General features: G+C 53.8%; 3 protein-coding genes across 10 annotated transcripts in view; 1 reads left to right on the top strand and 2 right to left on the bottom strand.

Annotated features, from left to right (window-relative positions):
* LOC125949001 (mucin-5AC-like) overlaps positions 1–9,961 on the bottom strand; it is a 27,988-nt gene extending 18,027 nt beyond the window's left edge. Inside the window, exons 1-2 of one of the 5 annotated variants that reach the window (XM_049675659.1) lie at positions 9,750–9,961; positions 4,410–7,601 (exon numbers count right to left, since the gene is read on the bottom strand). In XM_049675659.1, the coding sequence (XP_049531616.1) occupies positions 4,410–7,260 (2,851 nt within the window). In that variant the 5' untranslated portion in view covers positions 7,261–7,601; positions 9,750–9,961. The other 4 variants (XM_049675655.1, XM_049675658.1, XM_049675657.1 and 1 more) reach the window with 4 other exon arrangements.
* Positions 9,962–10,430: 469 nt separating this feature from the next.
* LOC125949028 (E3 ubiquitin-protein ligase RNF13) lies at positions 10,431–18,261 on the top strand. Of its 4 annotated transcripts, none has more exons than XM_049675707.1 (8): positions 10,431–11,081; positions 13,071–13,931; positions 15,278–15,438; positions 15,557–15,648; positions 15,713–15,912; positions 15,998–16,196; positions 16,284–16,818; positions 16,881–18,261. In XM_049675707.1, the coding sequence occupies exons 2-8, from the start codon at positions 13,716–13,718 to the stop codon at positions 17,335–17,337; spliced, it is 1,860 nt and encodes a 619-aa protein (XP_049531664.1). In that variant the 5' UTR covers positions 10,431–11,081; positions 13,071–13,715; the 3' UTR covers positions 17,338–18,261. The 4 variants fall into 4 exon arrangements, with proteins under 4 accessions (XP_049531664.1, XP_049531667.1, XP_049531665.1 ...); XM_049675710.1 differs by having other exon boundaries at positions 16,010–16,196; XM_049675708.1 differs by lacking the exon at positions 10,431–11,081 and adding an exon at positions 11,286–11,820.
* Positions 18,262–18,924: 663 nt separating this feature from the next.
* Positions 18,925–20,565, bottom strand: LOC125949047 (dehydrodolichyl diphosphate synthase complex subunit DHDDS). The gene has a single exon (XM_049675735.1). It carries the CDS (start codon positions 20,407–20,409, stop codon positions 19,414–19,416), a length of 996 nt encoding a protein of 331 aa, XP_049531692.1. The 5' UTR covers positions 20,410–20,565; the 3' UTR covers positions 18,925–19,413.
* Between the last annotated feature and the right edge of the window lie 309 nt (positions 20,566–20,874).

The raw sequence follows: 20,874 nt of genomic DNA on the forward strand, positions 1-20,874 counted from the left end.
ACCGGCGAAAAAAAGGTATCGATTGCGTGGCCTTTAGCTGGAGACGAACCCGAACCCGGCGTCCTACCGTCCTATCCGGTTTGGTAGGGGAAGGGGGGATGCACGAGATGCTCGTCCCGAAATTCGGAGTTTTTTTTTTTTTGATGGGAGCAAAAGTTTCCAACCAACACCAAATCGCCATGGCAGCAGCGACGAAATGATGGCCAAGCATGAGGAGGATCAGGAGAAGGAGGAGGACACGGGTTCTCGGGGGGTCGATACTGGCCGTATGCCTGCCGAGGGTGGCGCACCCGGAATGTGCCAGCAAAAGGGATGCTGCTGTAGGTTGTTTCGTCCGTCCCTCGTCGGTAGGACAGGTAGCTCACAATCTGGATGAAGACGACGGCGGCTGGTGGTGGTGGTGGTGGTGGTATTTGGCTCCGAGAACCCTCGGCGCAGGTCCTGGACCTGGCCTCGTGTCCCGTTACACACAAACACAAATACTGCTTCTCTCCTCTCTCTCTCTTTCTCTCTGTCTCACCTATGCCCCTACCTTGGATGAATGGGATCCCAGGCAAAGTTGGTCGATGGCAGGTATTTGGCGGGAAGGAACGTCAAACACAGAGTGTATCGAGAGATTTCTTCGGGGAAATTTTGATATGGGACAACCGAAACAGTTACAACAGTAGCAGCAGCAGCAGCAACCAATACTTATCCAGCATCAAATCCGAGACCCAGAAAGCTCTGGATAAGGTCGAAAAAAGGCCAAGGCCTCCCCAAGTACTGGACCATTCCAATACTGGGTCCAATACTGAGAAGCCGGAGAAGAATTAAACTGACGGACTTTTTGTAGCGTATCGTGTCCTCTCGGGAGGAGGAGAAGACGGCTCCAGAGGAGCCGGATCTGGTATAAAATCTCCCTTCCCTTCCATCGAGCATCGTTTAGCCTGCTGCTGCCATCGGCCAAGGTTCTTCTCGCAGCTCTAGAAACCCAAGAGAACCGAGCGTCGTTCGTTCGCCGTGTTGGCTGGGTTCCGAAAACCTTTGCCCCGGTGTAGTGTGGTGCCGCGCTCCATCCAATACCATCACCACGCACACACACACACACACACACAGCCTCGAAACATTCTCTCTCTCTGTGGGCAGAGGATGCACGGGTATCCGAAGGACCGGAAAGTGGCGTCGAGGTAATAAAGGTTTTTCGACCCTCGCGGTGCGGCACAGACACAGAAAGCGAAAAAGAGAGAGAGAGAGTGGGAGAAAGAGAGAGAGAGGGATCCGAAAAACCATGACCGTGTCCGGTGCAACAACAATCCCGTGGCCACGACCATAGGTCCTGGAGCCACGGACGGTTACCGCCGCAGGAACACCACCACGACGACGACGACGACGACGAACACAACGAAGCAGAGGCCGGGAGTCCGTAACAGGCCACCACTCCCTGGACCATGGCCTCTGCTTTCGGGGCCCAACCGTGTGTCCCTCCTTCACCCTACTCCTCCAACACACCTTATCGTCCTGCGGCCCTTCGTTCATCTCTTTTTTTTATCCTCTGACACTGATCGTTTTTTGTCCATTTCGTCTACGGTTTTCGGGCGACCCCGAAACACTCTCCGCCTCGGCACATCTCGACGAGCGGACGAGTGGCGGGCGGGGTAGTGGGCGTTCGGTTTCGCTTCACGGCCCGACCCCGACCCCGGCCCCGTACACCACCACCACCACCACCACCACCAAAAGCGAGAAGATTGCTTTTCTCGAATCCCGATATCCGAGGAATGATAGCAACCGTAGCAGCAGAGGAAGGAAGGGTGCAGCAGAGGGGGGTTGCAATCGGGTTTTTCGGGATCCCCAGCGTCCGGTCCCTTGTAAGAGGAGCCAGGGACGTCGCAAGATTTTTGGCCACCCGAGGTTCGAGGTAATGCGCTAGAGCAGTACCATAGCAGTCATTGGGAGTGAGCAGAAACAGAGAGCAACGTTTCCACAGACGGAGCCACCCTAGATTCGCGATGCCCGAAAACACAAGATGGCCGGGACTCCTGTGGCGTCACGAAAACCAGCAAAAACAAAACCAAAAGCCGATTCCAAACTTCCCAATTTCCCATCATCACGATTTCGTGCCGGTAGTCCGGCGGTCAATCCCGAAAAATAACGCGAGATCCCAAACACACTGGGGGACACTATAATTTCCCAGCAAACGGCGCTAGAACGGAGCTGATCGGGTGCCAGGGGCAGTAACACTGGAAGCATCATCATCATCATCATCTTCACCACGGAACGAAGAGAAGGAAGAGGATGGACAATGAAAAAAGGTACACCAAAGGCGACGGTCGGACCAAACCCCTTAAGACGGTGTGTGTAAGAGGCCGACAAGACGTATTAGAAGATTAAAGCCCGACAAAAGAAATGGACGCGCGCTTGGACTGCTCCGGTCGTCGATAATGATGACGAGGAGCGAGAGAGCGAGCGAGTCCCGGACACATCAAACGGATCACGTGATCACGCTCTACCGGAGCACGCTGGAGAGGTAAGGAACGAAGAGGCGAAGAAGGGGGCTTAGAAAGCGTATGAGAGGTTCCGAGAGGACGCCACGATTCCCCCAAAATAACAAAAAAAAAACACAGAGAAGGAGAAGGATCCCTTGCGCCGTACGTCCATATATCCATCCTTCCGGTGGACCCCGGGGGATGGGGAAGAGGGGGGGGGTGGATCCGAGGGATGGGCCGGACACGAACTATACAAACCAACTCCCTCCCTGTCCCGCCCGGTCCGGGATCCGGACCAGAAGCACTCGGTTATAAATACTCGGCTCACTGTACCCCCAATCCAGGACCGAACGGTGGACCTTGGCCTAGGGACCAACCTTCCGGGGGATAGGAGGAGAAGGCCCTGAAACATAAAAGGCGTTCACAGTGTGGCCAGTACAGAGAGGAGCACGGGGACAGGATAAGGGAATTTAATGAAATGCCCTGCTCAGCGCCACCAACCGATGGCCGACGGAACCATTCGTCCGTGGCGCCGCCATTGCTGCTGACGAGGCGAACCCGGGACCGACGCACCCTTCTGGAGGGACAGCACCCTGCTGGAGGGACGACGCATTAAGCCGCCATCCGGGACGGGGCCATGGGCCACTCCACCTACTCGGTTCCGTCCTTCGAGAGTTCCTTCCGCTACAAAGGGAATACACACGCAGACAAACACACACATTCGATCCCCCTTTTTGGGGACAACAAGTCCCCCTCTCCCTGTAGGTACCACCCCCTTCTGCTACCCCCTCTGTGTCCCACTTTCTGACACGCTTGACGCGCACTCTCTCACTCTCTTTCGGTTTCTATTGTCCATATGTCCTGGTGAGGCGATTGTACGGCCAGGACTATACTTGAAGTAACTCCTAGAGGGTACACGTATGTGTGGAGGGGGAGAGCAACTCCCGAACCACGAAGCAACCCTCTTCCTGGGGTTCGTTGTCCTTCAACCGGCGATGAAGCGATGGCGCTGTTGCTACTCTACCTTCGGACCGGCCCTAGGGGTCGGAGGACAAAGCGAACCCTTTATCGATCGACAGCTCCGCTCGTACACAGTGGCCAGGCACCGGGTTAGGTGTGGCACCACCTGTGTCCTCCCCTACCCTCACACTGTGGTAAAAACGGAATCCGTGTTCCCTTCACCTCCGACGAGCTGGTTAAACGGAAGGTTTCTCTACGTCCCAGGGAAGTTGCAACCAGGCCCAGACACAGGGAAGGAGTCAGGAAGGATACGCCGGTCCTTTAAGCCCGGGTATTTCTAGCGTAGCACACCCGGGAGAGATTGGTATCCGGTGAGACACACCCGCAACCCCTCCGGTATCGGTCTACGGGACTCCGAGGATGCGACTCCTACGGGGACGTTTCTAGAAAATCAATAATTTATACGTTCTCCAAGGGGAACGACGGTTGGTGCTGGTGCGTTGCGTTGGTGGTCTCTACTCCAGACCATCCTCGCTGAACACCGTGTCTCCCACCTGCACCTGTGTATCGGAACGGCCTTGCGATCCATTATCATTTTGCCTGTCGTCGTCGGTTTTCCTCCGGTACACAAGAAGGCCGTCATGTCGCCTACACACACACACAGGCGCGCGCTAGCCGCATTGCAACCCACGAGCTACGCGTGTACTCGCGCGCGTGGACTCCATACCGTTGTTCCGACCGACCCACATTTTTAAATTCCACGAAACACGATCTCGGAGGGTTTACCTCTCCGCCTAGACGCCCTTCGACGCCGCCCCCCAAAAGTCAACTCGCTCATCCGCAAGAATCCGGACACGTGTCCTTTAAAAGACGCACGAGCGCAACACTAAAAACACTGTCTAGGCCTTCAATTAACGATATTAAAGAGGATATTACTTGGAAGGATGGCGACCCGGGGGCGACCACCTCACCCCGTGGTCCACTTACCGGTAAAGCTGACTGGATCGTGCTCCGTCTTGATGTGCCGCTGGTCAACTGCCTGTAGATGCACATCCGGTGGTAGATGGTGGTGATGGGAAGGAGGATAGTGTTGACCGACACCCCCCGGACGTGTACGCTGCTCGTTGCGATTGTGATCGACTACACGACGACCACCAACACCACCATTGGCGCCACCGCTACTGGCCGTTTTGTGTCCCAGATGACCTTTCGCTGTAACGACAACGTGACCTAGCTGGTGCTGTACGGCCAGATCGTCCTCTTCGTCCTCATCGTCCTCGTCCTCTTCTTCGTCGACCAGCATCGGGGAGGTGGCAGTGCCAACGGTACCCGAACCGATCACTCCCTGGCCACCAGCAGCAGTAGCTCCAGCACCACCACCACCGACACCACCGGTGGTCGCGGCCTTTCGCAACGATTCCAGGTAGCGCGTGATGGTGCGCAGACTGGGCAGCAGCAGTTCACCATCCTTGATCAGCGACTTGTACGCCTGGATGCCCATCGCGGCCTTAATCTTCATCGCGGACAGTATCATCGGTTCGCGCCACTTGCGATTACGGTCCGATTCGTCGGATGAGCCAGTGGCGCCGTGCGGCGAGGTACCGCCCGATCCGGGACCGGAACCACCCGATCCACTGCCGGCCACCGATGATGCTCCTCCTGTCGCCGAAGTTGCCGCCCCCGTCAAACCATTCATTCGGGTCGTAATGCGCTTCAGTTTGCGTTTGGTGGCGTGCAGCTCCTTGCGTGTCACGTCGTACTTGGAGCGTACGTCGGCCAGCTGCCGCTTGCAGCACTGCAGGTCCGCCTCCAGCCGGCCCGTATCGAGCGGTATCTTGACCGGGGTGGAGCCACCTTCGCTGTGCTGTGGCGATGATGCCTTGGTGGGTGTCGTTTCAGCCGTTGGTACACCCGATGACGGAGAGGACGATATCGCGGCAACGACGGTGGTAGTGCTGGTAGCGATAATTTCTTCGTCCGATTTTCGACGTTCCTCAGTCATTGGGACCGGGGGGGACGAGGACGCTGCTGCTGATGGTTCCTTGAGGGGTGTTGCACGTGGAGTGCTTTCTCCCTCGATCGATTCCTTAGCTGCTGGTGAATCTGGACGTATCGTAGCGGTTGAATCGTCCTTTGCACTGCTGGCAGCATCGAGCGATTTCGCGCGAGCTGGCGATGGGCTCTTCGATCGCTCCACAACCGATGGTCGGCGGGTATTCCCTACCGTGCGTGGCTTCAGCAACGATATACCGGTGGACGTGGTGGTGTTGGTAGTGGCCACAGTGCTGATGCCGCTGGACATGGTTGTGCTGCCACCCTGCCGCTGCTGCTGCTGCTGCTGCTGCTGCTGCTGCTGCTGCTGGGACTGTTTCACTGGGTCTTCACTCCGTTCGTTCTCCTCCTCCTTCTTCTCCTTCTCCTTCTCCTTCTGTTTCTGCTCCTCACCGTCGTCACACTCCTGCTGCTTGTTCGCGTCCGCCAATTTTACCTTTTTCACCGAACGACCACTGGGGCTGGAACTTCTGCTTCTACTGCTGCTGCCGCGACCGATGGCTTCGTCTTCGCTATGGTTGCTGCGCTCTTCCGAACGTCGTTTGCGTTTCTTCTCACCGGGCAGCACAGCGGCAGCAGCAACAGCTGTCATCAGGGTTGGCTCCGATGGTTTCGATGCTGCTGCTGCTGGTGCTGGTGCTGCGGCCGTTTCCTCTTCTTCGCTGTTGATACTACTGGCAGCCACAGCTGGCGCGTCGTCCTCTTTACCAGCTTGCTCACTGTCGGCTTGCTCGGTGGGTAGCACCACATCGTCCGTTTCCATAGTAGCACCAGCAGCACCAGTAGCAACGGGAACCGCTGCACCTTCGCTCGTCGTCGGCGTCTCCGTTGCAGCAGGCTCTGGGTGCACCGCCTCAAGAACTTGTTCGGTCTCCGTCTGTTCGCTGGTGCTCGTACCGGTCTCCGGTGTTGGCGCTGATTCTCTGGAAAGTTCCACTACGGGTGGCGGTGGCGACAAGGGCGGCGATGGATCGACCTCGTTGTGCTTCTTCTCGTCCGGTGCAACCGTCGTCGTCCGTTCCGTCCCTTCTTGCTCAGCATCCTCCGCTACATCCGTTGGCTCTGTATCGACTGTTGGCTTAACCGATTCGCTGGCAGCAGCAGCAGCAGCAGCGGTGGCGACGTGGTCGTCGTCGTCGTCGTTGTTGGCCATGATGGTGGCCTCGGGTTTCTTCTCTGGGTGGAGCTCTGGCTGGAGCTCTGGCTCCGGCTCTGGCTCTGGCTCCGGCTCTGGCTGCGGCTGCTCCTTCTCCTCAGGCTCTTCTATTTGTGCTTCTTTCTTTTCTTCTTCTTTGGATTCTTCGACTGTTGGTAAGGGCGATACTGCTGGTTGTGGCGTTGCCGTCGATGAGGGTTTGGGCGTTGCACTGGACGGGGCCTTCGGCGTGCTCTTGGCTCGTGGAGAAGACGCCATACGTGGACTCGTGGTAACAGTGGGTGATGGTGTCCGCTGCCGTTCCCCTCGTTGCTCACCAGCATCATCATCATCGCCATCATCATCATCGGCGACGGCGACTTGTGTTGGTTCTGCTGCTGATGCAGCCATTGTGTCTTCCGGTGAAGCCGGTGCAGCAGCTGCTTCTTGTTTCCTCTCTTCGACGACGTCGACGGGTTTGTGGTTGTCGATGGTGGTGGTGGTGGTGGTGGTGGTGGCAACGACAGCGGCATCATCGGCCGCTTGGCTCACATCGGACTGCACCGTATCGTCTCCCTTCTTCTGCTGGCCATCGCCGCGAACCAGCACTTCCTGCTCCGCCGATGACGATTTGCACCCATCTTCGGCCATCTTTCACCGTACGGGACGGGAGGCAGCGGCTGGTGCCGGTGATGGCGCGTTTCGGTCACTGGAGGACGGGGTGGAGGAGAATGCAGCACCCAACAACAACAACAACGACGGGCCGCTAGGGGCATGAACTGGTTCTTCTTTCCCGTTCCCCTTTAAGCCACTAGAGAGCGAGTGCTTCACTTCACTCACGCACAGCAGAACACACGCACATACACACACATACACATGCACAGAGACAACGTGGTCCAAAGAGACGACGCCACACGGCACCAAACTGTTTACATATTTTTGGTCTTTTTGGTTTTTGGGATCACTGCTTCACCACTTCTTTTCCCCTTTTGCTTCAGAGGAGGACAAGGAAATACCTAAAAATTGAGAACGGGAAGAGCACACCAAAAGAAGGATGAAGCATGAATGGATGGACGGACGGCGTGGACGGTGGCGGCGGCGGTGGATTGTTTATTCTTCGCTGGAAGGATATCTTCCCGCAAATCATCATCATCATCATCATTATCACCCGAAGAAGGTAGTCATCACACGCATCAAGGTGACACCAGCACGCGTTCGGTGCGGAATACAACAATCACCACCATCTAGAGGGCCATGCCGTCGTCGCTGTTGTTGCTGTCGGTGCAACAGTTTTCACTTTCACTAGACACTCTGAGGAATGGTAAAGTAGGCGCGAAACAGATTGTCGCGCTTGAATCGTGGCCACCCTTTACGCCACTTTCGACCAACTTTCGGGTTACTGATGGTACTGCGGAGGGTTCGCACCGTGACACGTCGAAGGCTCTCCGAATCGCGCTGCGTCGAGTAGAGGAACAGGGAGACACAGACATCCACGATAGAGGGGAGGGGAGAGGGAAGGGAAAGGAATGGGTGGGTGATGGGAGAAGGAGGAGGAACAAGAACGCAACGAAGACCTCGGGCACGGGCAGAGGGGGGTGGCCGACCGGCCATCACACGCAGGCAGGCCGCACAGCTCGCAGGGGAGACGAGGGCGGTAGCGAGAGCGATAAACGCGGATGCCACCGCCACCACCATCACCACCACACACACCATCATCACCATTCCCCCGGTGGTCTGTTGCGGTGGTGGCCGCTTCTGCATCGCGCTCGTCGTCGTCGTCGTCGTCACCCTGCTGGGCGCACGAAGAGCGCGCGTTACAGTTGAGCGGCACGACAACGACGGCGGTGGTGGTGGTGGTGGTGGCGCACCGAGGCACGTCTCGCGATGGCCGCGCGGCGATCGTCGAAGCAGGCGGTGCGAAGGGAAGGCGAACAACGACGATGGCGACGGCGACGGCGACGACGCAACGCGAGTGGAACGTGGAACCGAACCGAAGGCCACCGAACCACCATCACGCACCGCCTCCGTCGCCACCGTCGCAACAGCACCGGCAGCGGCAGCAGCTGCCGGTTTCGTGGCCACGGGCGTCGAGAGCGACAGAGAGGACGCTTTAGAGAAAGAGAGACAGAGAGAGAAAGATAGGATGGCAGGCAAGAGCAGGCGGCGGCAACGGCGGCACAGCACAGAGGGCACCGAAAGGAGAGGCGAACAGCGACCGACCGTCCGACCGACCGACCACGACAGCATGTGGCCGCCGCTGCGTTGCGCTCTCGTCCCACGACCTTTTAGCGGGTGTTGGTTCGAGGGATGGAAGGGTGGCTATGGCAACGGCGGTCGTCGAGCGGTCGTCGAGCGTTGCTGCTGCTGCTGCTGGCCAACCACACATCGTGCGTCGCGCTTCGTCATCGCCTTTCGCTCCTTGCCGCTCCCCGGGACCGGCCCCGGAGATTGATGGTGAATCCGTTTCGGTCCGCCTCTCGGTCCCTCGTGGTTTCTCCCGTTTCTGGACCTGCCGTTGCTGCTCTGGCCGTTCTCCAACTGCGTACCGTGCGTGTCTCTCTCGCTGGCTCGCTGTATGTGTGTTCAAAGGGTGGCGATGGAAGAAGGATCCCTCGGAACCCGGACTGATCCGGTCTGATGGGAGGGGGGTTGCTGCGTCTCTAGCATCTCCTTTCTTCCGCCAACCGTTGTCCGTTGGTCTCTTTCGCTCTGGTCGGTCGCGGTTACAGTGGCCGGGGCCTTATCACCACCACTACACTCGGCTGACCGCATTCGCCGTCGCCGTCGCCGCCATCGTCGTGTCCTCCCCCTGTCTTCCTCTACACCGTCTATCGTCCCCACACACACACACACACCGCGTTGTCCCTGACGTCGAGTAAAACTGCATGGAACCAGATCGAAGTCACGGATTTCATGAGATGGAACCACCCACTACTTCCACCGCGAGGGCACTTTTTGGACCTCCAACCCTGCGAGGTTGAATCATCACATCGGCGACGATCGAACGATCCTCTTACTGGCACACGCACAAACACACACACACGCACGCGCGCGTGCACACTGACCGGTCGAGATCCCGCCGGATCCAGAGGGCAGAGGGCGCTAACAACGGGCGCTTTCGCTTTCCGGTGGTGCGTTACCTTCCTCGGATGCCCGGGGCCCGGTTGCCGTTTCTGCTGACTGGTGTAATTTGGCCCTGGCCAAAAAGGATCGAGCACTGGTGGTCTTGTTCCGGCGGTAACGATATTCGCGGTACGTTTCTATCACACGAGGACCACGAGGCAGGGAATTGTGTTTTTTATGCGTGTATTTCCCGCACGGCGGTTCCGTTTCCGTTCCGTCGGTCCGTGTACGAACCGCGCACTTCGAGTTCCCGGAGAAAAATGGCCGCTTTTGTTTTGTTCAGCACGAACCGTCAATCTACCCGAAGAAGTCATGGCCTGTTTTTCGCCGCCATGTTGGATTTTATTGCGACAATCGAGAAGCATGGCATTATGCTGGAGTAGATAGAATGATTTTATAAATATAAATGGTTTTGTTAAGCATGCGAAATTCCAGCGTAAAATATGTCGTGTAACCAAAACATTTTCAGGAAAGAAGATCAAAAGCAATATCTTCAGGTTATCTTAACCACAAAAATATTAATTTTTGACAACTTCTCTACCAGCTTGGGGTAGACGACACCCTTGATTGTTGTTTTTCACTCTACCTCTCTCGCTCACCCACTTCTCAAACAAACGCGGGGGAGCGAGACGACCATACAGCAACAAACTCCTGGTGAAGAAAAGACCCTCCGCTCACACACACATACACACCAGCAGGCCAGAAAAACATCTCGCTCCCCTTGCGGAAGGAGCTCTTTTTCGCCAGAAACGGTGTGTTCTGAGGAAAAAAAAAGTAACAATTTTCCACTAAAGTGTTTTCCGATCGTAGTGGCCTCCCTTTACCGGTGCGGATTTCGTCGGAAAGAATATCGGAAAAAGGCACGGGCCGCGGAAAAGTGTATTACGCGGCGTGGCTCTGCTAGTGGTGGTGGTGGTGGTAGTGCCATCATCGTCGCCGTCGTCGTCGATCGATGATTTCAATGTTTTCATCTCACAAACCACCAACAGCAGCAGCAGCAGCAGTGATGGCGGCGTGATCTCGGTGATTTCGGGATTTCGTTGAAGCAAAACAAGTGATCCGGCCCGAAAAGTGTCCTGCTAAATGCCTTATCGTGCCGTTGTGCCGTGGTGCGGTGCGTGTGAAAACAGCAGAAAGAAACACAGGGTGTGGTGGTGGTGAGCACGACGGGTGCTCCGATGACCAGAGAGGCACCCCTTTTGTTTTGACCGTCTCCGCCTGTGTGGACGACGAGACCGAGAACAAAACCAGCAGACATCACCCTCGCTACTTCCTTCGTTTCCCATTGTGCAACACAATCATCGTGCGCCCGTTTTGGCCTCCCGTCACCACCGTGAAAGCCTAAAGAGGTAAGCTATTTTCCTCCTGCGGCCACGCTGCGCTGTTGTTCTTCTCGTCGACAATGACGACGACGGGTTTCGAACGGCTATTTTAAGGAAGCATTTTCCTACTCCGCAATCCAAAAAAACTATGAATGGGACTGTGGGGGTGGGGGTGAGATAGTGATCGCCCCCCCCGTCTCAACCGTGTCGCGGCCGCCTTCGCGTTTTGTTCGCGTTTGCTTGATTGTGTGCAGGGAGGATGGTTCTTTGTGTGCGTGCGCGTGATTGTGTGTGAAAAGGGTTTGTTTGACGCATCTTCGCATCTTCTTCTCCTGTATCCCCGTTGACGAAGGAGGCGCTGTGATGGGGTTCCTGTGATGAAACGAGAGCGCCGCCTGTTTCGGGTTCGCCTCTACCTTTCAAGGTCAAGCATAACGCGCTGTTCCCTCATCTCAGTCGCCTTCGTCTCCCCCGTTGTCATGCTATTACTGCGATGAATGTTAATCGTTCCGTGGAGCAACGCGCGAGCATCACCATTCCTGTTCCAACGGTCCATTTCGTTCAATCTAATCTGTGATGCGCGATAGGTGGAGGGGAAAAATGGTAGAACGGTCTGTGCACTAATAGGATTACTACAAATGCAGCACTGCAACTGTAACGTGCGTGTGTGTGTCTGTTGTGCATCGGTCGGTCGGTCGGTCGGTGGTCCCCGTCGTGTTAGCTTGGAGTACCCGCGAGACGAAACCCGTGTGGCCGTGCCTGTTGAGTGAGTCAGATCTGTTCCGCACACACAAGCAAATGATAAGGAAGTTGTCGTTGTCGTAGCACCGAAGCTGTGTGTTTACCTTTTTCCCCCGTTTCCCGTTTTCCTTTGTGCCACACTTTGCCACATTCCGTGCCAGAGTGGAGATTACGGGGCCACAAGAGAGGTCCCAGTAGAGTTCAGTAACGTTTCGAAATCAAAGGTTGTTTCGGATGCTAGCTAAAAACGCATAATGCACACATTATGACCCCATTAAGCCGCCCAGGAGCTTGCACTAGGTGACGGTGGATTGCGAAACATCGCGACACAGCAGAGTCCAAAGGCAGCAAACCCTTCACGGTATAGGTATTGTTGGAGATGCGCCGGTTGAATGAAACGCGATTGAAATTAATTGATAATAGAGCGATAGCAATGCGAGAGAGAGAGAGGCAGGGACCATCGAGATTACTCATTGAGCCCTCGTACAGCTGATGTAACTAACGACTACAGCGACGATGCGGAGGTTCTAGATTAAAGGTTCTAATAGAGATCGCAAGAACCAGCGAGCGAACCAGCGTCCGCGGTCTATCACTCACATCATCATCCGTCAATGGTCAGTAGGCTGCTACAACGATGATGCTGCCGCTGCTACCGAACAGACTCAAATGTTACCTAGGATTGACTAAGCAAACAGAGGCATTTGGTTTTAAACAGGAATTTGTTTAAACAAAATTCCTCCATTGCTTCTTTGCATTAACCAGATACTGGGTACTGTTGTTGGTTCCATAGTTTACCCATAGAAGTTTTCTGCGTGCTTTTTTGAAACTTCATTGCCCGAGATGAAAAAGTGCGGGTAAGCTAATCCACCTCCTCTCCTCGTGCTGGCCTCTAGGCAACCGCGTGTATGTGCGTGTGTGTGTGTGTGTATGGCTTTCCGTCTCGCTACTGGAAAGGTATGAAACATCCTTGAACTCCACGGCAACCTATCGCCGGGCAACAGTCACATACAGTCGAATGTTTCCTACGATCAACCCGCACAAACAATGAACCCGCCTGCTCTGGTAGCGCAACCCGTTAGCATACAGTAACCTTGGAGAGGGACATTGTGTTTTGAGGCATCGGGCCCACGGGAAAAGGAGTGGGGGGGGAGTATTCATTTTCTGACTTTATTTATACAGATTCCGTTGGCTGGAGGAAAAGAGTTCGCAAACATTGCGTGAAGTGAAGACTTTCTTTTAATGATGGCCCGTTTTTTTTTTGTTTCGTTTTTTTAGCAGGTGCAACCACCGGCCGGGCAACACTGGGTGGTTCAGCCACGTAACTACACCGCTGTGGTGATCGTCAATCATCACGGCAATCAAGCGAACGCAGCTCACACCGTGTGAACGAGAAGAATCCTCATCCTTCACCTGCTTCTACTGCTGCGCCTGCTTCGTGAAATAGAATCACATTCCCCGCAACCGAACCGAACGGACACGGTTTTCCATTGGCCGCGGTCGTGCGCCTTCCTCAACATTCGCGTACCAGTCGCCTCGCACACCATCCCGACGTTATCGACGACGGCAACGTTTCAGTCGAACGGGGAGCGGAACACACATACTCTCGATCTCAAACGGCGGTGTACCTGATAACGAAGACATACTCGCAGCGCTGTGCGCCTCGGCCACGACGGAAGGAATCGCGCTGATCGGCTTTACATTTCGTGGATCGCACACGTATGGCCACAAACGATTGCCAGCTACTACTGCAATCCAAAGCAGTTGCCCCCCAGCAAACGGTGCGCGCCTACTACGGTACTGCAACTCTCACCGAAGACTCGTTGTACCTCCGTTTCTAAGCGTGTGCAGTTGCTACTCCGTTTCTTAAAGACGGAACGAAACACTACCAGGAGGAACAAGTAACGCGCACCAAACGTTACAATGATGATGGGTGGTTCATCTGTTGCGTATCGCGGCCAACGCGCTCGTCCAATCACAGCTAGATCGCACCGGATTGCGAGGCCGATACCATCTCACCGGCATCGGAATGCAGCAACGATCCTGTTGATATCGATGGCGATGATGATGATGACGCTGCTGCAGCAGCTTCCACCCGCCCAGGCGGACATTCTCGTCTATCAGATGCTGAGTGATCAAGTAAGTAAGCGATCGGGAGTCTCACACCCCGTCCATCATCCAAACACCTTCCAGAAGGCTCTCCAGAGACTGATGTTTCGTCGCGGTCTTAATCTATTTTTGCACCTTATTTGCCGCGGGGCCAAAGTACCTGGCACCAATGGATAGGGAAGGAGGTCATGCTCTCTTCCGTGTTTCTTGTGATCCACCCCGGGGGTCGGGTGCCCCATGGGCCTTGAGCTCAGGGCAGCTTATCAGTTCTTTGCTATCTTTACACTGGTGGAAGGTGCTGAAACCGTTTTCGCTCTTTCTCTCTATCCATGTGGCCACCCTCTCACGCGGTGGTGTTTGTTTGCTTATGTCATCAATTCAATCCATCCCGCTCGCCGGGTGGTTCAATTGGAAACCACTCATTCACGTCCACTACGAACCTTATACGATACGGCCAAGCACGTCGTTGATTGGTGACAATGTTGCTTTCCGACGCTTCCACACTTCTTTGTATCTTCAATGTCGCTCGTATCGAGTGTTTGTGGGAGCATATTTCTTGGTCAAAAAACCTCCCGCGTTTCTAAAGGAAAACTCAAACAAATCGAATTTGGCAAGCGCGGACAGATTTAAGTGAATTCTGCCGAACTTCGTGACAAGCCTATCTCTCGGAACGCGTTTCGCGTTGTTTCCGATTGCTTTACCAATCACGAGCACGTCCTACATGGTTTCGCCCTCATGACGCCAATCCGCTTGAACCGGAACGAAAAAAACACGATTGCTGCCGGCAACCATCTTCTAATTCCGCAACAATTGTTTCCGTTGGCCCAAATCTGTCTCTACAGTTTGCTCTCGACACGAGAGGGGTAGGGTACACGTCGGGTCAGGCCAAACAAACGCGCTGCGACTCGTTCGTGGTGGCGCATGATAATTACCACCAGAACTTCAAGACCTACACACCATCCTGTACCATCCATCCATCCATCCTTTGCTCTGCCGGCCTCTAATGCCGCTAGTGCGCTAATCTGTGCTTGATAATGGCCGTGCGGCTATCAAGCACACGGTGGGACAGCTCATCCTTTACGCTTGTTCTTTGGTTCACGTTCCGCATCAATAAAACCCTCTTTGTGATAATGCAAATGCGCGGGGCCCCAAAGCAGAAGCGTGGCCAAATCGGGGACGGAATATGGTGTCTAAAAATGATGTCTCAGGCAAGGCCTTGAGATGATGCTGACTGCTGCTACTGTGCAGCAGCAAGTGCATTGGTCTGAGCGCTTAATGATGTCACAATTGTCATTATCGCCGGGAGGAACGTATTGCAGCTAGCTTGATTGTTTTGCTTCGCAACTCTAATGCACGATCGTTCCTTTATTTTACAGATTATCGAAGAGTTCCGTGACCTGCCGGCGACATTCGGTGGCGAGATACCGGACACGGGCTTGAAGGTACTGGCGGACAGGGCCGATCCTGCCGATGGTTGCTCCGCCATGCGCCCACCACCGAACGTTACCAGCAGCAAGTTTGCAGTCGTTATCGCACGGTATGTGGTGCTGCTGAAACTGGATCGAATTGGATCGATTTGCTTGTTATCATCATCATCTTCTTCATCGATTGGAGCGCGTGGCACTAATGATGTGTTTGATTTGGTTCTTTTGCAGATATAACTGCTCCTTTGAGGAGAAGGTTCGCAATGCTCAGCTGGCAGGATACGCGATGGTCATCGTCCACAATGTTGGCAGTAATGATTTAGGTAAGCCTGTCGGTCAGGATGACAATTGAATGAGGTAATAATATCGATTGCTTCCTCTTTGCAGAACACATGTCTGCCAACCATCCACAGGATCTGATTATCCCGTCCGTGTTTGTCGGTGAAAGCAGTGGCCGGGGCATCATCGAGAGCTATCTGTACGATCACGACTATGCGCTCGTCATCACCGATGACATTCCCTTCAACATTAGCAACAATCTGATCATCCCGTTCGCGATCGTCGTCGGGCTTTGCTTCATCATCATGGTAAGAAGTGTTTGCGTTCGCGAGCTTGTCCTTCTTCTTGGTTGCACTCGGTGGCTGAATGTGCCCGTTGCTGATGGTTGGGTAGCGTTGCTTTCAGGTGCTGTTCATGATTGCCCGATGTATTCGCGAACGACGCCGTACGCTACGCCGACGTCTACCACCGTCGCTACTCCGTCGAATGGGTATCGTAAAGTTCGTCAAGGGTATGCACTACGAAACGTGCGCCATCTGTCTGGAGGATTTCGTCGAGAACGATCGCTTACGGGTGCTGCCGTGTCGTCATGGTTTGTATCGCCGTTTCCGAGCCGTGAATGGGCGATTTAAAATGGAGAATTTTAATGTCTTGTATGTTCTCTCATTTCTCTCGGCAGCCTACCATGCACTGTGTATTGATCCGTGGCTGACAAAATCACGGCGCGTGTGCCCTATTTGCAAGCGGCGTGTGCTGGTGCAGGGTGAGCGACGTCAGCGACGTCACCGGTCTTCCAGTGGAAGTATGTCTTCGTCGGATGCCGATGAAAATGCTCCACTGCTGCAACAAAATGCGGCGGCCAACAATGCGGGGGCGGCAGCACAGCCCGTTTCGGATGTGCTAGTAACCAATGCCAATGCCCAATCTCCCAATGCACAACCTACCACCACGCAACCGACGGCGTCATCGGTCACAGTAGACACCGCATCGAGTGACGGTAACGTGCACACCTCGCGTAGCTACGAAGCATTGCTGCAAGCGATCAACACCGTACAGATTCGTGTGCAGCACTCGGACGACGATGACGAGCTGCTGGACGATCGGAATGTCCAGCAACCGATGCAGCGAACAGGCGATACAACTTCCTCCGGTGCTTCACCTTATGGTGCCATCGGTGATGAGGAGCAGCTAACTCGCTGGCAACGTTTCAAAAGGTACACACGTTGGACCGTGTTCCATTCCAAAAGATGCAAACTAACTGTTTTCATTGCAACAGCTTCTTTTCGCGCCCACGGACCCAGTATGAGACACTACCGGATGCGACGGCTGGTGGCGTTGGTATCAGTGGCGCTGGTAGCAACAACAGCAGCAACAACATCCTTAACACACAGCATTCCGGATCGTTCCATACGGGCGAGGAAACAACGGATGATGAGCTGATCGAGCGGATGAATGATGTGGTCAAGCGAAGCCAGGTACGCTCCGCACCTGACCTTCTTCCCTCGACGAGCGGTCGACGTGGTGGTGGTGGTAGTGGTGTCGTTGGTGAAGCTGGTGCCGGTCCTTCTTCCGCGTCCTCACCTCGATTGGGTGTGGTCGCGTTACCGAACGTAAACTTTGAACCACCAAATGGTGGTGGCACAAGTGGAGGTATTTGGCCATCATCATCATCATCATCGTCATCCTCCCGGCGACAGAGTCGACCGAGAACCAGGGGGGGTGACATCGTGTAAATAATCCCTTAGATGTATAACCCGTGCAAGGGAGTGGAGGCCATCTTTAAGGAAGCAAAAAGGCACATCGGATCGCAACGTGTGAGACGCGACCGTTTTGGAGCGTTCCTGTAGCGAGTGTATTCTGTTTAGAGCCGATCATGCTTAAATTCCTTCGTTTTTGTTTTTCTTTTTTTTACCCAAAGCAACAAATGGCCCCGGTGTGTTTCCGGGCGTTGGTCATTCTCTCCGACCGCGGTAGCGTTCCGATGGTACTGGATGTAGCTCGAATGATGGAACACCAGGCAATTAGGCAAGAGAAAGGATTGGTTGTAGTAGTCAGTAGTACGAAGAAGCGTAGAGTCGAGAGGTGTAATATGCAAAAAAAGCGATCATATTGATGTCGCTTTACCCACGTGATATAGCAACTATGTATAAGAAGATTCTCATTTCCGAGTTCACGACCCGAGTGGGCCAGGGGTTACACATCGAAGGTGTCCACCTTCGTATTGTAAACGAACGAAGCGCTCCCGCGTGTACCGCGGCTAGGCAGCTTCATTCGGGTTGGTTGGTTCGGTTTTCCACCCTCCCGGAGGGCAGGGCCGTTCCGTTTGCGTCGTAGTAGTGTGGTTTGTACTGTGCCTCTGTCCATGCTGAGGACCCACTCAACAACACAACAATCCCGTATCCGCGCAGAAGGGGAAGTGTTGGCAATCCATCTAATTACCTTTGAAAGTATAGTCATCCGATAATTATCTTTATAATTATATTACCCGTCGTCGTCATCGTCGATTCCCAACGTTCGTTTTACTAACTGAAACTGAATTGAATTAGTGAGCAGAGAGCGAGAGAGAAGGGGGAGCGAAGAGCGTGTTTGAAATGGGAAAGTTGTTGAAACCGATAATAAAAAGCCACCAGCAATGGTTTTCTTTTCATTAAAACGCACGTATACCGAGAAAGAGAGCGATTGGGAGAACATTTACGATAGACAAGACGATGTCAGACCGCCGTACACCGGGATACAATTTTCCGATTTTCATTTTGATCCAAGCATCCTAGACGAACGGTTCGATGGACGAGATGTGTGTACAGCAGTGGGGTAGAGAAATATGAGTTTACATTACGGATGCATTGATCCGCCTGATTTTAACCATCCGCAATTTATATTATTTGTATATCGTTCATCCCGATCCCCTTATACCAGAAGATGAAAAGAAAATTCGAATAAAACCTTAAAACTCACTGAAAAGAGCGATTACGGATGCAAAAAAGAGGCCAACACACCTCTGTGAGCTTCCTTGGTGTTTTTTAGAGCGATCGATTATATGTTGTTGGATGTGTGACCACCTTACCATTGCTTCACGATCACCGGTGACCCGTTAAAAATCAGGGGCTTGACGGCTGGCTCCTACAATAACTCATAAGGCATTATTTGTAAGTAAGTGATTACCGTTGATGATGAGGGTCGTTAGATGTCTCATCCAGAAATAGAAAAAAAAAATCGAGAAAACATGGTAGCAGCTGAATAAATTGTGCGTAAATAGCAAATCCATTGGTGAACCTGGTGTGTTCCTTATCAAATCCGATCACGCTAAATTTAGTTTTGATTTTAATATATCATGCTTTATTACACCAATTCATTCCTAGAGGCGTACACCGGGATCTTCATCACGTTTTCCTGGCTGGCCGAAATGGTATAGTGAAGTAGAGGAAGATTGTTACCTATTTACACTCCACGACAAACGGCATAGATGGGATGGATGATTGCACCACGTGAAGAACCGCATGCGGCATTTTTGAAGAATTACAGTAAAGTACAGTACAGTGTTGTCTTTCTTGATTCATTCCCTAACGACTAACTAATGCATTTAGTTAACATTTGCTACTACCCAACAGAGTAAAGATTCCAAAAGGAAAATGCCCCTCGGATCCGGTCGATACCCAAACCGTAGCCTACTAGACAGCATTGCTTTGCGAACGCGTAAACATTGACCTGATTTATCGTACGTACGCACCGATCCCACTTGGCTGGTTCAGCTGTGTGTGTGTGTATGCTAAAGCTATTTAGCGATCGATACCTAGGATCGCACCCGTTCTTCACTTGATCGCCATCCCTCGAACTAGCCGCCTGAGTTGCTTCTCTTCCTCCTGCTCAATGTGCTCCAGGAACCGTCCTATTCGCTCTTTGCGCTCAACGCAAGCACCCTCCGTAGCGTCATCCGAGCAGGCTGCATCGATGGTGAAACTGTCGAGTGACCGACGGATATCCTGCATTCGCCACCGATACCGTTGATAGTAGAAGACGGCCCCAAACAGATGCCAGATGGTAAACTCGGGCCAAAGCGTTTCCGTAAAGTACATGACGGTGCTGGTTGACTGCCAGAGCAGAAAGTCGCTCAGTCGCACCTCGCCCGATGTCCGCACCAGCAGGTCCGGTTCGGCCGAATACTTAGTGTAGAGGCAGCGCGTCAGCAGCTCCTCGTTAACGTCTCCCGGCTCCAGCCGCCCATCACTGATACCCTGGGCGACGGTACGTATGGAATGTGTCATCTCATCCCGCGACGTGTACGCGAACGCCACGTTCAACGTGGCCTTGCGGTTGTGTTTCGTCAGCAGTACTGCCTCGGCGATGCTGCGCTGAATGTCGTCCGCAAGTAGATCCCAGTTACCGATGATCCGGATGCAGATACCCCGTTCGTGCAGCTTGTCGCGCTCAGCCAGTAGTCGCTGGAATTTTTCTCGCGCCAGGTCCATCAGTCCATCCACTTCGTCCTGTGTGCGCTTGAAGTTCTCGATGCTGAACGCGTACACGGTGACCTCGCTGATGCCGACCTCCAGGCACCACTGCAGCGTCTCGGACAGCTTCTCAAACCCGGCCGAATGGCCTTCCGCCTTGGCGATGTTGGCTTTCTTCGCGTACCGCCTGTTACCGTCCATGATGAAGGCCACGTGCGCCGGTATAGGACCCGCCCGAAGTACCCGGATCACCCACCGGTGGTACCACAGCAGATTACTCTCCCGTACCCACGTCGTCGGCGATGGTGATGATGGAGCCGACGTCGTCGTCGCCGCAACAGTGCCGTTCGGTGCCATGGCTGTTGGTGGACCTAAAATGGAGTCACAAACACGCAATGCACGCTTTAACCAGGACCACCTATTAGTTGCAGGAATTACTATTTTGTCCCATTGAGCCGAACTTGGAATTCGAATCCGAGGGGCTTGAGCTGAGCTGGTTTTTGTCGATTTGGAGCTCACATGACAGCGGATTGTTTTGAAAAAAAGACCCAGGGTGTCTTCAGTATACGAGTGGAGTGTAGTATAGTAAACTGCCTCGTGGCTTTTATAAAAATGATAGAAAATCATGACATTCGCAAAGGAGTGAAAGCAGATGCTATGCCTGATAAAACCATTGAATTATTCCAGAATTTCTTATCACCAAACGCACACTTTCTTGGTGATCAGCTTCCCAAGTGTAAAAATTAAATCCAATATGGCAGTACAAAAAGTGCTATGACTCCACCTGTATAGTAAAGACACCTTACGCACACACACTTACAC

This window comes from Anopheles darlingi, chromosome 2, assembly GCF_943734745.1.
Source record: "Anopheles darlingi chromosome 2, idAnoDarlMG_H_01, whole genome shotgun sequence".
NCBI classification, from domain to species: Eukaryota; Metazoa; Arthropoda; class Insecta; order Diptera; family Culicidae; genus Anopheles; species Anopheles darlingi.